Source organism: Gossypium hirsutum, chromosome D06 (genome assembly GCF_007990345.1).
Source record: "Gossypium hirsutum isolate 1008001.06 chromosome D06, Gossypium_hirsutum_v2.1, whole genome shotgun sequence".
Taxonomy (NCBI): Eukaryota; Viridiplantae; Streptophyta; class Magnoliopsida; order Malvales; family Malvaceae; genus Gossypium; species Gossypium hirsutum.
Window position 1 is genome coordinate 15,888,977 of NC_053442.1, and position 16,180 is coordinate 15,905,156.

The 16,180-nt window shown below is 32.2% G+C and overlaps 1 protein-coding gene across 1 annotated transcript; it reads right to left on the reverse strand.

Annotated features, from left to right (window-relative positions):
• Window positions 1-748: 748 nt before the first annotated feature.
• On the reverse strand, window positions 749-2,046 carry LOC107899938 (uncharacterized). The gene is made up of 3 exons (XM_016825674.1): window positions 1,948-2,046; window positions 1,042-1,417; window positions 749-999 (listed from the first exon to the last, which is right to left on the reverse strand). The coding sequence occupies exons 1-3, from the start codon at window positions 2,044-2,046 to the stop codon at window positions 749-751; spliced, it is 726 nt and encodes a 241-aa protein (XP_016681163.1).
• Between the last annotated feature and the right edge of the window lie 14,134 nt (window positions 2,047-16,180).

The window sequence follows — 16,180 nt, forward strand, 5'->3', positions numbered from 1 at the left end:
CCACCACGAACCGATCCAGATAGGGCTAGAACACTTAGTTCATCAAATCCATGAAAGTTGTTGGTGCATTCGTCAGTCCAAATGGCATCACTAGGAACTCGTAATGACCGTATCGAGTCCTAAATCTTGTCTTATATACATCAATCTCCTTAACCCTCAACTGATAATATCCTGATCGGAGGTCAATCTTGGAGAAAATCAAAGCCCCTCGGAACTGGTCAAACAGATCATCTATCCTCAGTAAGGGATACTTATTCTTGATTGTCAACTTGTTCAATTGTCGATAGTCAATACATATACGCATGGATCCATCCTTCTTTTTCACGAACAGAATTGGTGCTCCCTACGGAGACACACTAGGGCGGATAAACCCACGATCCAATAACTCTTGGATCTGAGCCTTAAGCTCCACAAGCTCTTTCGGTACCATTCTATAGGGAGCGATGGACACTAGAACTGTACCAGGAAGAAGCTCAATCCCGAACTCTACTTCATGATTCAGAGGTAACCCAGGTAGCTCTTCAGGAAAAATGTCTGGAAAGTCCTTAACCGTCTTGATATCCTTAACCGAAGAATCCTCAGAATCTAAAACAATGATGTAGGCTAGATACGCCTCACATCCCTTACGAACCAACTTTTTCGCCCTCAATGCGAAAAGCACATTCAACAAGTAGTTTCGACGTTCCCCAATTACGACTACCTCATTATCCTCCTCAGTTCTCAGTACAATCATTTTTGTGGCACAATCTCAGCTCACTCGGTGTTTAACCAACCAGCCCATTCCTAGTATCAGATCAAACACTCCAAAAGGAAGTTCCATCAGATCAACCAGAAAAATAGCCCCTTGAAACTCTAAAGGAACGTATCTAAACAACTTATTTACCTTTACTAATTGTCTCAGTGGACTCTGTACAGTCACCTCACCCGTAGTGCTCTCAACTAAGATACCCAAGTTCTCAGACACAATATAAGCTATATAAGAGTGAGTGGATCCTATATCTATTAGTGCAGTATAAGGTACATTATAAATAAAGAACGTACTCGTGATAACGTCCAAAGCATCTCCATCCTCTCGACGATGTACAACATAAACTAGTGCCAGCTGTCTCGCCTCAGTATGACTAACACCTCTGTCTGGTGCTCTCTGACCACGGCCCAACCCACGACCTCTCGGTGGCTGCTGAACTTTTGTCGGTGGTGGTACAGTACTGATACCCAAAGCTAGCATTAGATCAGACCTCTGCGGACACTCTCTAATACGGTGCTCTAATGAACCCCACCTCAAACAAGCCACAATTCTTTTCCAACACTCGCCCTGATGGCATCTACCACAATCAGTATACGACAGCTGTCCAGTAGCAGCAATAAGAGCCCCTACTCTGATCGTCCCATCAACTTTGACCTTTTTCTTAGGCCTCTGAACGAAACTCGAAGGCTCTAAATCCCTATTGCTCCTACCTCTCTCTCAGTTTTGGCGCTCAGTGCACTTCACTTCCTCAGCCATCTTTGCCTTATCAACTAGTACAGCAAAGTCTCAGGTCAGTCGATTGGGCTGAGTGCCATCCTTAAAAGTGAGCCACCACTGATACGCCTCATCACATAGCAGCGATACAACACCCTTTAATTTCTATTCGGGAGTAAAGTCCAAATCGTCAATAATCCTCTCTGTGGCCCTTATCCAGTACTCACCCACATTAGGGGCAACTCCAGCAATACCCCTGAAAAAGTTAGCTCTATTAGACCGGAGTCATTCCGTAACCAGCCCACGGCATCCAGCTCTAGTACTGGGCCCAGAGACCCTCTTTAAAATCCTCAACATGGCCTGGGACAGGGCGTCGTCCCCAGCCGCTCGATCATGAGACCCAGTCTCAGTCACAAGTGAAGTCGGTGTCTCACTAGTATCCAAATTAGGCAGACTGCCAAATGATGAAGACCCGGCTCGAGCACCTCTATGCCCTCTACCACAGACTCTGGTAACCCCATCCACGAGTACCTCTGGTGCTCATTGCCTAATTGCGTTTTATCTGAATTAACAATTTTATGCATTAGTTTACAGTTCTAGTATTTATTAACAGATGTTTTATGAAAACAATATTAGAAGTGTAAGGTTTATTTCCTATATCTTAGTGTCAATCAATATCCATCAGTTTTACTACATTCTTAGTCTACATTATTTTAAGTGTTTTCAGTACAGTATATCTATAGTAGCCTCAATATACTCCACCTATAGCAGTTTCAGGATGTACTATCAAAAACATTTTCAGTTTCAGTTTAAACAATTCACAGTTTTAGAAAACTTACTAGATCGACGCTGGAGACTCGGTGTACCACACTTTCAGTAAACATTTAGGAATCAGTTCTCAGAAATCACGTCTTAAAAACTCACATCCACGGCTGACTTTTGCAACCTGGCTCTGATACCACTAAATGTAACACCCCAAACTCGGCCTGGATGTTATGGCCGAATCTGGCGATGTCTCATGGTATTGTGTTTAAAAACGTAGCTTGTGTTAGAAAACCGTAACTTTGCTAAATAAAATTTTCATTTAGAGTTCTTTTATTATTATTTATTAATTCTAATATCGTGTTAATTAATCATTCGAAAGCTTCCAAAACGTTTAATCTATGCAGAAGCTTTTTAAAACAGATTGCGTAATCGTGAGTATTTTGTTAAAACGTTTGGTTCTTTTGAAAAATTGAGTTTTCCTAAAACTAATAGTTATAAATTGAAAATTCCAAATTTAAGAAAAATCCTTAGAGGCCATATTTACAATAAAATTCCTAAATTAAATTAAAAATCATAATTAAGTACGAAACAGAGACAAATAAGGTTTTGTGGCCATCATTGAGTCCTCCGCCGCACCGATCCTCCCAAGCCTAAGGATTACCTATACAGATAAATCAGAAGGGTGAGTTTACGAAAACTCAATGTGTAATCCCCATATAGAGCAAACGGACAAAATGCAGTCATAGTCTGGGGGTTAGCACTTTCAGTACCAGATTCAATTTCAGTTAGGGCTTTAGCGTAATTCGGTATAGAATCTATCATGCATTAGGGCCTTGGCCCATTACAGTAACAATAATCAATATAGTAACAAAAATACTATCACAAAATCCTACCCAGCCAGCCTCTACTCACTATCTCTGTCTAACCCTACACTCCATGTGGGGATATAATCAACCCACCCATCCCTACACTCCAAAAAGTACCAAATGTGGCACTAAACTGTGGTTTGCAGCTGAGCTGCCAGTAAATTAGGCCTGAGGCCTTTCAGTACACTTCTTCCGAACAATACCAACCCAATGTAATGTAATATACAAATATGACATGCTATACATAATATCATGCATGTAAATCGGCATACAATATCAAATCATTGGGAGATCGTCATGCTTAATCATATCAGTTATACAACCATTTCAGTCAATTAGGGGTCTAGGTAAGCTTACCGACCCTATAGTAGGTCCATAGTTGACTCGGGTGACCTGTGCAACCTTAGCAATTAAACAGTGAAAATGGGTCTACAAGCCCATGATGTTCGCCCGAGTGGGCCCACACACCCGTGTGGCCTACACGGCCTAATTCGGTTCGGCCCGTTATCACACACGGTTAGCCTCGTCAATCACACGTTTGTGTTCGATCACACAGCCTACCACACAGACGACCACGCGCCCGAGCGGCGTCACCAGCCTCACTTTATGGGTTTTTTTCGTTTTTCATTTACAGTGTTACAATTACACACCTATAACATTTTTTATGCAAAAGCAACTCCAAGCAATCCTGAACCTATAATTGACCAAAATAGTACCCAGTTAATCACTTAACCGATGAATTAAAACCAACCTGAACGAGTTACTCAACTATTAAGCGATTGAAACTTACCCCCAACGCTTCAAACTGGTTTGCTTACAAGGTAGTACCAAAAGAGTCTCGATCCAATTGAAAAGATGCTGCCCAAACAATAGAATAACCCCTAGTCAGAAACTTAACATTCTCAACTTCTAACCACATAAAATCACTTACCGAAGTTGTCCACGAAACACCAAAATATGGAACAAAAGTGCGATTGCAGTCAAAATGAAAGTAGAATCGAAAGAAAAATGGGAAGAGAAGGGTAGGTTTCAGCAAAAGAGGGAAGAAATCTCAAAGGAGAATCAACAGAGTTTTTGGAAAGAAACAACGTAAAAAAGATGAGTACTTACCAAACGATCGTAGTTAATTAAGGGACGACACGAGAGCGAATGGAAAAAAGTTGAGAAGAAAAGAAGAATAGGTGAGCACAAAAATTTCAGCAGCAAGAAAAAAATAATGAAAAAGGAAAACGACAGCAAAAAAGAAGAAGAGGAGAAGAGAAAATCAAAAATTCTATTTTTGAAGAGAAAAAGAAGGAAAAAATATGAACAAAATAATTCGATAAGAACCCCAATAACCCCGAAATCCCTTAATCCACTCTTAAATTTTCTCCATCAAACTTTAACTACCCAATTGGGATAATTTGAAAGTCCTCCATCCCTTATTTTTCTCCCCAAATCACTCCAACACCTTCCAAAACCGTCCACCACTTCCTCTCAACTACCAAATTTAAATTCCACTCAAACATTTTAGCATTTCAGCTAAACCAAAACACCCACATGACACAAGTAGCAAAATAAATCCTATTTGCACAAACAGGGGTTCAAACTTCAGACCTCCTGCTCCTTTGCTCTCCACTTAACCACCAGACCAGCAGGTCTATTCTAACACATTTTACCAACATTTAATTATAAGCCTACTGACTAGTGATAGGGCTTTGTTCAAAAAAATACAAAAATTTTCCCAAGATAAGGCTTGAACTTAAGACCTCACACACACACCCAGAGCACTTAACCACTGAAGCAAATACACAGTTGTGTCATAAATACACGTAAAAATATATACAAACTTTGGGGCGTTACAGTATACCAGATTCTTAGGTATCTAAAGAGGTATTTTAGAAAGGGGTTACTATTTAGAAAGACTGAGTATTGAGGTATGATGTTGTACTCAGATGCATATTGTGCAGGGAGCCAAATAGATAGCAAATCAACTACAGGTTTTTGTTCCTTTGTATGGGTAAATCTTGTGACTTGGCAAAGTAAAAAAATAGTTTGTTGTTTCTAGGAGTAGTGTTGAATTAAAGTTAAGAGCACTTGTAGTTACAATTTGTGGAGGGATATGGATCAAGTGAGTAATGGCAAAATTGGGTATAGAATTTGGAAAGACTGTGAAACTCAAATGTGATAACCAAACGACCATCAATATTGCAAAAGTTCTAGTTCATCATGATTGAACTAAGCTTGTTACGATTAATAGACACTTTATTGCAAAAAAGATAGAAAATTCTAAAGTACATGTAATATACACTCCAACTCGAGAGTAGTGTGCAGATATTCTAACGAAGGCTCTTCAAGGACCTAACCTTGAGAGATTTTTTAGCAAGTTGGGCATGGACAACCCAACTTGAGGGGAAGTGTCAAATATTTAGTCCACATAGTTAGGAGTTAGTTTCCTGTTTTTTAGATATTATGAAATTATTAAACTAATTAGTTTTTATTCTATTTTAGTATTATTATTTTATAGGAGGTAGTTTTCTTATTTATTTGTGTAGAAGTGTACATATATATCATGTACCTATTCTGATTTAATATAGAAGATTAATTCATTCAAAATCATCAACAATAAACTAAAAGTTTACTAGGCCAAATATACTGATTAGTTGGCATAATCGATTAGACCATCTCGATCAATAATGAAACGACAAGATAAGAATTTACATCGATATTTATTAAAGAACTTGAAAATTCTTCACTTACCAAATTTTGCTTGTTCTCAAATAAGATTTATTAAACTTCACCAGCAAAAGTTGAGATCGGATCTCTTGCATTTCTAAAAGAAATATTGGCCCATTTTATCCAGGAAATGGATGTTTTGATATGATTTTAGTAGATGCATCTTCAAAATAAGCGCTATAAATAATCGCACGTGATTTAATCAACACGCAACTTGTAGCTTGCGAGATTATTTGTTTAATGATTGGTTTAAGAATAGAACTTTCAAATTATACAATTGATACAATTCTTGCTAATGTTTGTGAGTTCATTACTTAAGTTTTCAATGATTTTTGTAAGCTAGATTTTCGATAGGAGTAGCCATTGCAAAAGTCTGTTGTTTATACGTACAAATGGTTTAGTAGAGTTAATAATTAAATACCTCTAGTTAGTGGTTAAACCATATTTTTTTAGAACAAAAGTTTTTGTGTACATGTATAAGGATATTATATGTTATAGGAATCAACATTTGTACGCATCATGCTCATAAGTTATGATAAATATTTCCCATTAGTATTGGCTTTTGGTCAAAAGCCAAATACAATCCTTTTTAGAATATTTGAATGTGCAATGTATGTTCAAGTTGCTCCTTCATAATATAGAAAAATGAGTATTCAAAGAATGTTAAGAATATATATTAATTATGAATCTCCTTGTATTATGATTTTGAACGAATTGAAGATTCAATTATGATATGATTTAATGATTACTATTTTTATTTAATAATTTTCCCAACATTAAGGGGAGAGAAATAATAGTTGGATGAAATAATTACTTGGAATGGATTATTATTATCTAGATCCTTATAGAAAGTAATTTGAACCAGAAGTTCAAAAGATAATTCATTTTATTGTAAGTTAACTATCAAATGTATTTATTGACCTAATTAGAATAACTAATTGATGTGTTGAAATCTAAGTAGGACAATTTGTTAGAATAAATTGAAAGTAATGCATGCCTGAAGCATGAAAATCTCGTAAAAGAAAAGAATAAATCTAGATGGTCATCTAATGGAGATGGTGCTCCTGAGGAGACCTAAGACATAACTAATTATTAAAATTCTAGTAGAGATTCAAGTACTTGAAATTGAATAGCAAAATAGTAAAAATAAAGAGATTTCAATAAGTTATGCCAATACGAGAAAATACCGTGAAAATAGAAAATTGTCAACAACAATTTTGCATGCAATATTATTGTTGAAATAATGAAAGAAAATAAGGATTTTGAATAAATGTATCGAGAAATATATTCATGGAATATTCGCCAAAATATAAAGACGCAACTTCAGTAGAATTAAATTCGTGAATTTTTTGGACCAATAGTCAAAAAATCTAAATGTATAAAGCCAGCGAAGGTATAAATGAAATAGTTTTTTGAAAAAAAAATAAGAAAAATGAAGTTTTTTGCTAAGTCCTAACATTGATTATGAAAGGTACAATATTCTTTTGTGGTGGATGCAATAACTTTTAGACATTTTATTAGTTTAGCAGTTCATGAAAGATTTGACATGCGTCTAATGATTGTTATTACAACATTTTATATGAATCACGATATAGTTGAAGTTTATATTAAAATCTTTGAATGGTTTAGAATGCTAGAAGCATGTAAAAATTCATGGGAAATTGTTTGGTAAGTTTGACTAAATATTTATATGAATTGAAATAGTTTGAACATATGTGGTAAATTTAACTCAATGAATAGTAGTTGAAGGAAGATTATAAAATGATCCAAAATACCTATTTGTATTTCTATAGAATGATCATGATCAAAGTTTTAATATTTATTATTAAGTGGATGTCCATCAACACCAATATAAGTTTGATGTGCTTTAGAGCCCTAATAGTCATTAGAAATAGAGTTGTATTTCTTTTATACTTCTTAAATTTATAAATGTAACCTTTGAATAAGCATTACAAATGAATATTAATCAATAAAATACATTTTCTATTTTGCTCTCCTATTTCTTATTCGTTTACCCTCATTATTATTTACTTCATAACATTTATTAAATTTTTAAATCAATTTTCAGAATCATTATAAATGTATGAAAGACTTTAATATTGTATAATATTTTGACAATATGTTAAAAATAATTTCACGCAAAATTATAATTTTGTAAAATTACATATTTTTGCCGAAAAATTATAAAAATGAAAAAATAATTAAAAATAAGAAATTTGTTTAAAAATTTGAACTTTAACCACTGGTAACATTAAATTATTTATTTTACAAATTTACTAGTACGTATATAGTTTGGCAAATTAAATTAAATTTCTATGATTATTAATATTAAAATAAAAAATTATATGTAATATAATTAAAACATAGTTTTCAAAAATAAAGATATTTAAAAAATAATAATTTAGATAGATTTTATAATATTTCTAATTAAAAATAATCTCTATCGTAACACTCTTTAAAAAGTCAAAATTTCTTATTTAACATGCACGGATAACATGAATTAATATATATATGACAGTATCTTATCTTAGTAATCGATTGTTTATATATATAATATTAAATAGGAATGATACCAATTAATTTAGGGTTTGGTTTCCCTCCATTAATTTAAGACGAAGTTACCAATGAAAATAATATGAGATTGAACCCCTTGCTCTGTTAGTTAAGGTGTTTATTGTCTTAGGTGAGACTTAGGTTCAAGCCATGCTAATTACATTGTTATTAAGGTTTTGTCCTCCTCTTGTAATTTACTAATAAAAAATACATGAGATTAAGAAAATTGTATCTATTTTATTTTTTAATATTTAAAAGATGGTTATTTTATGTAGAGGTAGTAGAATAAAAAAAAACACTATATAATTGAACTTATATCGCTGCATTGTGTTTTTTTTATATTAATAATGATTGTTATTAGGGTTTTGGTTTATGCTGTTTAATTATATTAAAAAAGATAAAAACTAAAAAAATACATATGACAGCATTATTTTAACTTTATTTGCAGTATTCTTTTTTTCTTTCACGTGATATAGAGTAATGATTATATTTTAGATATTAATTAATGATTTTTTAATGTATTTGAGAATTATAATTTTCTATTAATAATGAATGAAATAATTTTAAATATTTAAGCCAATCAATAATTAAACAAAGGGAAGAAATGTCAAAAAGTTCTGGGTAGTTGATAAGTACATATTGGTAATTAATCGAATAATAAATATTTTTGTGCTTATCCAAAATACCTCAATTAAAATAATTTTTTAAAGTATTCAATCCATATTTATTGATTGCAATATGATAATTAAAGACTTTCATTTTTGTACTTTATTGAGACAAGCTTTTGTACCTTTAACTTAAACATAATTAAACTATTATTTTATTTTAAAATCATATTTCATATATCACAAATATATTATCTATAATAAGATATTAAAAAAATTAAGGTAAGTTTTAGTTTATATTAACTTCTCATTTTGACGTGTGTCGTCACTATTAAAACCATTAAAACAAATTAAATAAATTTAAGGGGTAGATATCAAAATTAGACATGAACTTTGATCTAATGTGCAATGCCATACATGAACTTTGATCTTGTGCGATTTTATACATGACATTTTTATCTGATTCAATTTTCATAGATCACTAACAGCATTATCGAATTAACACTATTTTATGTTGATATGTTGCATACACAAACAATTATATTAATCTGATATGAAAATAAATGTATGTATACAATTAAATCAAAATTAAAGTTTTATGTATATAATTGCACTAATCAAAGTTCATGTATAAATTTGATATTTATCTCTAAATTTAATTGACAAATAGAATAAATAAAAAGATTAAAAAATAAATAAATGAAAATATTTTTTTTAAAATATGTTAAAACCATGGACTAGCATACAATTTTTCACTCCATTTATGTTATTTTTATAAAATGAGATAATTTCAGGTTCGATCCTCCATTGTCTGTGGTTTATGCGATTAAGCTCTTGATTTCCATTTTTATTTATTTAATTGAATCCAGATTGTTATTTGTTTCAATTATTTATTTTTATAAAAAATTTACTAGTATTTTTAGCATTCTTATTATAAGTATTTGTATGGTTTACTTTAAATAATATTATTAGTATTTGTATGATTTATTTATTTTAAATATTTGATAGTAATTAGTAATCTTATTTAAATCTATAAGTAAGTATTTTTACGTCTAAATAATAATAGCTACATTTATCGTTTGATATAAGTAAATATTAAAAGCATAAGAAGAACATTGTAATATTCACTTAATTTTAATATAACACAGATATTAACATTAATTTTTTTAAATTATGTAAACTTTGGGTAAATTTTAGATATATATTTTAAAAAATTATAAATTAAAATTATTTAAAAATGTTTTAGCATTGTCTATACAAATATAATCTCTTTTAATTAAGTACATTTCACATTTATATTAAAATGGTTTAATGGTGTAAAAAGCCTTCGAACTTTTTCAAAAAAAAAAGAAGCAATTAAGCCTTGAGCTATCAAAACTTAGTAAAATGACCCCTTGACCGATGTTGACCCTTAAATTTTAACGGTAAAGATGATGTGGCAGTTAAGTTTGACTTTTTTTCTGTTTTTGTTAGCTAAGATACCAGCTCAGATGTCATGTGTATTGTTGATGACATCAACATTTTTTTCTTGATGTGGCTTTTTTATTTGTTATTATAACTAAATTAATTTAATTAATTTTAATTACAATAGAATTTAATTACAATTTCTGTAATGAGTTGAACCAAAGAAAAAAATAGTGACCCTGATCCTTAAACTTAATCGTCACATTCAGGTTTTGAAGAGAAAAAACAAAAAAGAAAAAATCACCAAAAAGAACTCTCTTGATTGTCGCAACCAATGAATGTTGAAAGAAATTTTATTTTCCATTTGAATCATTGTTGAAATCTCATTTCTCAAGAACCTTTTTTTTAGTTGAAATCTCATATTGAAAATCAAAATCCCTTTACTGAATAAAAAACTCCCTTTACTAAATCTCTAAATCTTCAACGATACACCGCTGAATCGAAAACCACCTTCTTCAGGAACCTTTGTTCAATCACAAACCCTAATAAAAAAACTCATTATCTTACTCAAACTCCCAAATTAGAAAACCCTTATTTTAAAAATCCAAAAGCTTTTCTTGAATTTAAAACCAAATGAACAATTCTAGTGGTTTAAAGGCTAATTAAGACGTTGAGTAGGTAAGTTTTCGTGAGATTTCTAGATTGAGTTCTTTTATTTAGGTTTTTGGCTAGTTTCTTTATAATAAGAAACTAATTTTTTTCTTGACATGTTTTCAATCAGAGGAATGGTGGCATTGGGACCCAAGGGAACAAGAAGGTGTTGTCGATTGAAACCCAGTTGTTTTGTAGCTTAGAGGAGCTTTATAAAGGTGGTAGGCGAAGAATGCGAATTTCCCACTGTATTCTTGGTGAGTCTGGATCAGTACATGCAGTTTTATTATTATTTGTTATTTTTATCAATATGAGTTTATTATTTCATTACAAAAGCTTTAAACCCTTTCTAACATGAATTTGAATTTCGAGGAAGGAGCAATATCAGATTAGGTTTTGATTGATCTTCATTCTTTTGATAAGGAAAATTCATGTATGATACTTGAATAGATTGTTTTTTTTTTGTTTGAATAGATTTTTTTTTGTTAAACGACTTTTGAATTTAGAATTGCATAGAATTTATGCATGTTGAAAGATAATTTTTTTAAGGAAGAAAATTATAATTAGAAAAACACTAAGGCATAACCACAACAACATAATCAAGGAAAAGGTATATACTCCAAGCTGATGAAACTGTATCAAACTTTGCATTAGCCCGACAATTTCTTATAATAATAGACTTAGCTATAAACAGAGTTACATGTATATCTCTATATTGAATTTTCACTACTTTAATAATAGGACATCAAGTTTACCATTTACATTATTGAAAATTAAAAAGAAAAAGAAAAGAAACAAAATGTAGAGAGAAAAATAATTCTATAAGTGTAACACCCCTAACTCGTCTCCGTTGCCGAATTAAGGTTACAAAGCATTACTATACAAAACAGAACATTTAACTTTAAAACATAACAATGATATAATCTAATACTTATTAAAAATAACTCAATGCAATCATAGCAAAAATACACATTTGGGCCTTAAATTGAGCCTTCGAGGCCCTAAAAACAATTTGGGTATAATTAGGGGTCAATTCGAAACAAATCAGAAAAATTGGGAACAGTTTGAAAAATTGAGAAATAAGGGTTACACGGCCATCTGGACAAGTCGTGTGACATAGCCCAGACCGATTGATATTCGAAGTTAGGACACACGGCTGTGGCCCAGCCTGTGTGGGTATTCGAAGTTGGGTTACATGGCTGTGTCACTAGGCCGTGTAATTCTCCGAGCCCGTGTGATTCATCTTGCACCTAAAATTTAAATGAAGCATGGTCATGTGGGGTGACCATGTATGGCATACGACCATGTAATAGCCCGTGTCCCAGGCCGTGTGCTCCCTTAACAAGCCTCAAAACAAGCCATTTCTTACCCATAAAATCATACCATCTATAGCTACTTCCACATGCATAAATCACATTCAAAGTCACCTAAAACATGTAAAAAATCATTCAATAGAAACCTAATCAATATGCCTTCATTAGACATGATACGAGTCACAAAGGCCTTAGATGCGTACACGAAAGAAAGAGAAAATCAAGATTCACTTTCTTGTTTTCAAGAAAATCAAGAAACCGAATCTTGGCCCAATTTTGCTGTTTGGAGCGATTTCAAAAATCAAGAAAATCAAGATTTCAAATCTTGGAAATCTTGGTCCAAGAAACCGAATCTTGCAGCCAAAGCGCATTGGATCTCCGTTACGAGCATCAACGAGCCAATTTCGGTAGGAGATGGACTACAAGCCCAAGTTCTTGAAGGCAAGGCCCAATAAGATGATTCCAAGCCCAAACAAGAAGACAAACCATACTTACTTGAAAATCAGGCCAAATTGTCAAAGTGGCCCAATTTGTAAAGTTTTATTTTTTAAATACTTAGTTTAAATTTTTATGTAGATATTCAATCCAATAGGCCCAATTAAAAGCCCTTGGCCGAATTTCCGTTTAAATATTAAAATATTTAGGAGTTTTTTTATTTTTTAGTTTTCTAATTAGATTAGGAAAACACTTGAGAGGCCTATATAAAGGCTTGGCCGGCCACCTTGTTATTCACTTCTCAAATATATTAAAATTTTCAGATTTGTTTAAGTGCAGAATTCTCCTTGAGTTTTTCTCCAAGAATTCTCTCTTAAGTTTTCTTTAGAAGTTGTTTTAACAATCTTTTGATTGTGGGAGCCATCTTCAGCCTTCTTCTTGCCATTGATATTCTTTGGAAGGGATATTAGAGCCGTTTGAAGGGAGTTGTGGAATCTTTCGGGATTTCAAGGCTTCTTAGGACTTATCTTTTAATTTCTTACTGTCAAATTTTTTCTTTTAAATTATGCTTGTGTCGATTTTATTTAATCACTTTGTTTGTTGTTCTTGTTGCGTTTCAGGCATTCCAAAGCATTCCAAATCTGATTCGCCCTTTTCTTTACTAAAGATCGGATCGCCCCTTTTGTTCTTGGCAGCAAAATTCATTCAAAATCCCTAAATTCCTTATTCGGCAGATTGGAGTATTCTTTGGGTTCAATTACATGTTCTTGATTCCCCAAGAACCTTTATTAACACTTATTCCTATTCTCAATTTGATTCTTTGCTAATTTGGGGATTTTTATTCCAGATATGGAAATTCTAAGTTCTAATCTTTTAATTTCTGTTTCGTTTCAGATCTGTTCGTTTAGAGCCTCGTAGGAGTTTTCTCGTGACTTGGCAACTCGATCTTGGTCCGCGTGCAACCCTCTATCAAGACACCACAACTCATGCACCTAAAACACATCAATTTCAACACTATAAGTCCATGACCAAAACATACATCATATATACATCATTTAGTTCATTCTCAAATCATACCTCTTAGCCATACTTTCTTATAAGACATACTTAAGTGACCAAATTCACCTATTAACTTAAGCATATACCAACTAATGGCAAGACTTATACCTATGCAAATAGGTTAAGCATAAGCTCAAAACATATCACATGGTCAAGTTAGCAATACACTCATATTACTTTCAACATATTGTAACACCCCTAACCCGTATCCGTCGTCGGATTAGGGTTACAAGGCATTACCGAACAAAACATAGTTCATCACGATCATTTATTACAATTCATGCACAAAATTATAATGACTTCCTTACAATAGTTATCAAATTCAAATAGCAACCATTCACTCATTCATATAAGTCAAATTCATATATATAAAGCACATAACCAATTAATTCAAACATGCATTATTAATCATATTACAAATACGAACAATGCTTCAAATTCAATCATATCAATATCCTCCATTCAATAAAATTTTTGAACCAACTAACATGCATCAAAGTCATACAACACGTGCTTTATAAATATAATTTTCGAACCATATGAACATCACATTCATGGTATTCGACTACCTAAATTAAAACCAAGCATGTATCATTTCATATGTGGTACCTAGCACATAGATTATGATATTCAATTTTATAAATCTATTTCATTAGCAAATTGTCAAACGTACATTTTACATACCTATGCACATTTGAATTATTAAGTCAAAACAAGACATACCATACGGCTTAAATAACATCCATACATGAGACATTATCAAATATTACCAAACGGTTAAATATGATCTTGTACTTTACTAATTCGTGCGCAATTTACCATTCATGTCTATACCTAGATAACCATCCAATAAATTATAAAAACATATTCGTACTTTGCCATCACAAACCGTACCTAAATAACCAATATGCAAGCAATCACTTATACACAACTTAGCTTATGGGAACATATGCATTATAGTAAAAACACATCCATCAACTAAATCGTTACTCAACCAAAACATATAACCAATACCCCATACATATATACCATGAAACATACTTCCCAAAATGAGCTTATACCATGACCGAATATAGACAAACATTAGCATCATTATCAAGCCATTTTCGCATGGCTACATATATACAGATCAAAATGAACCATATCGAAACTAGCCTATACATGCCATATATCAAAAGTATAAACTTTTAAAGTACCAAAATAGCGCTCGATAGTGTGACGATGTTCCTTGGCGATCCCTGAACTTGAGCTAGCTTTATATAACTATAAAACAAAAAAAATTGCACAACGTAAGCTTTGAAAGCTTAGTAAGTCATAAGCAAATAATTCATCACGAGAACATATATAATTCAATTCGAAATAGACCAAAATTTAGCTAATCGCATACACATATACAGTCATTTTTCTCATATAATCCAATTACCACATTAAGTAACTTCACTTACCTTATTTTTTTCAATGAACATATAAACCTCATATGTACCTGAGTCATTTAGCTCAAATTCACATTCAGACTCGTTTTGACATTGCCCGTTGAACCATTCGGAATCGTTAAGGATAGTCGGAAACACATATATCACATACAATGTCATATCCTAGATATGGTCTTACATGTTATAATCATATACGATGCCAATGTCTCAGACATGGTCTTACACGAAATCTCATATCGATGCCAATGTCTCAGACATGGTCTTACATGAAATCATACCTCGGAAGTCCTAATGTCATGACATACGTATCCTATACTATTCCAATGGTTCGTACGGGGTTTTCAGGCGTCGTAATTCAATTAATTCAAGCTCGAAACAGATCATCCCATGCTCAGTTCAATTCAGCAACATATATATTTGTATATACAATTGAATTTAAGAACATTTATTTACTTATGAACTTACCTCATTTGGAAACGAACGGATCAGAATGACTATTCAACAACTTTCGACTTCCCCCAATCCAAATCTGATTTCTTCCTTTCTTGATCTAAATAAATTCAAATTTAACTTATTTAAAGACATATTCATTAAATTTCATTCAAAAACACATAAATGGGCATTTACACTTTAGCCCCTAACATTTCACTTTTTCACAATTTAGTCCCTATTTCAAAACAACACAAAATACTCAAAATTTCATTTAACCCATGTTTGGCCGAATATTCCTTAGGTCCCTAGTAGCCCATTCATTCCATTTATTTCACATTTTAACCCTTCAATTTACAAATTTCATAATTTAATCCTTAATAAGCATTTTTATCAAAAATCACTTAGTAAAACATGATAATTTAACATCAAATATTTATTTTTCAACATTAAAAAACAAAAACATCAAGATATCATCAATGGAAACTCA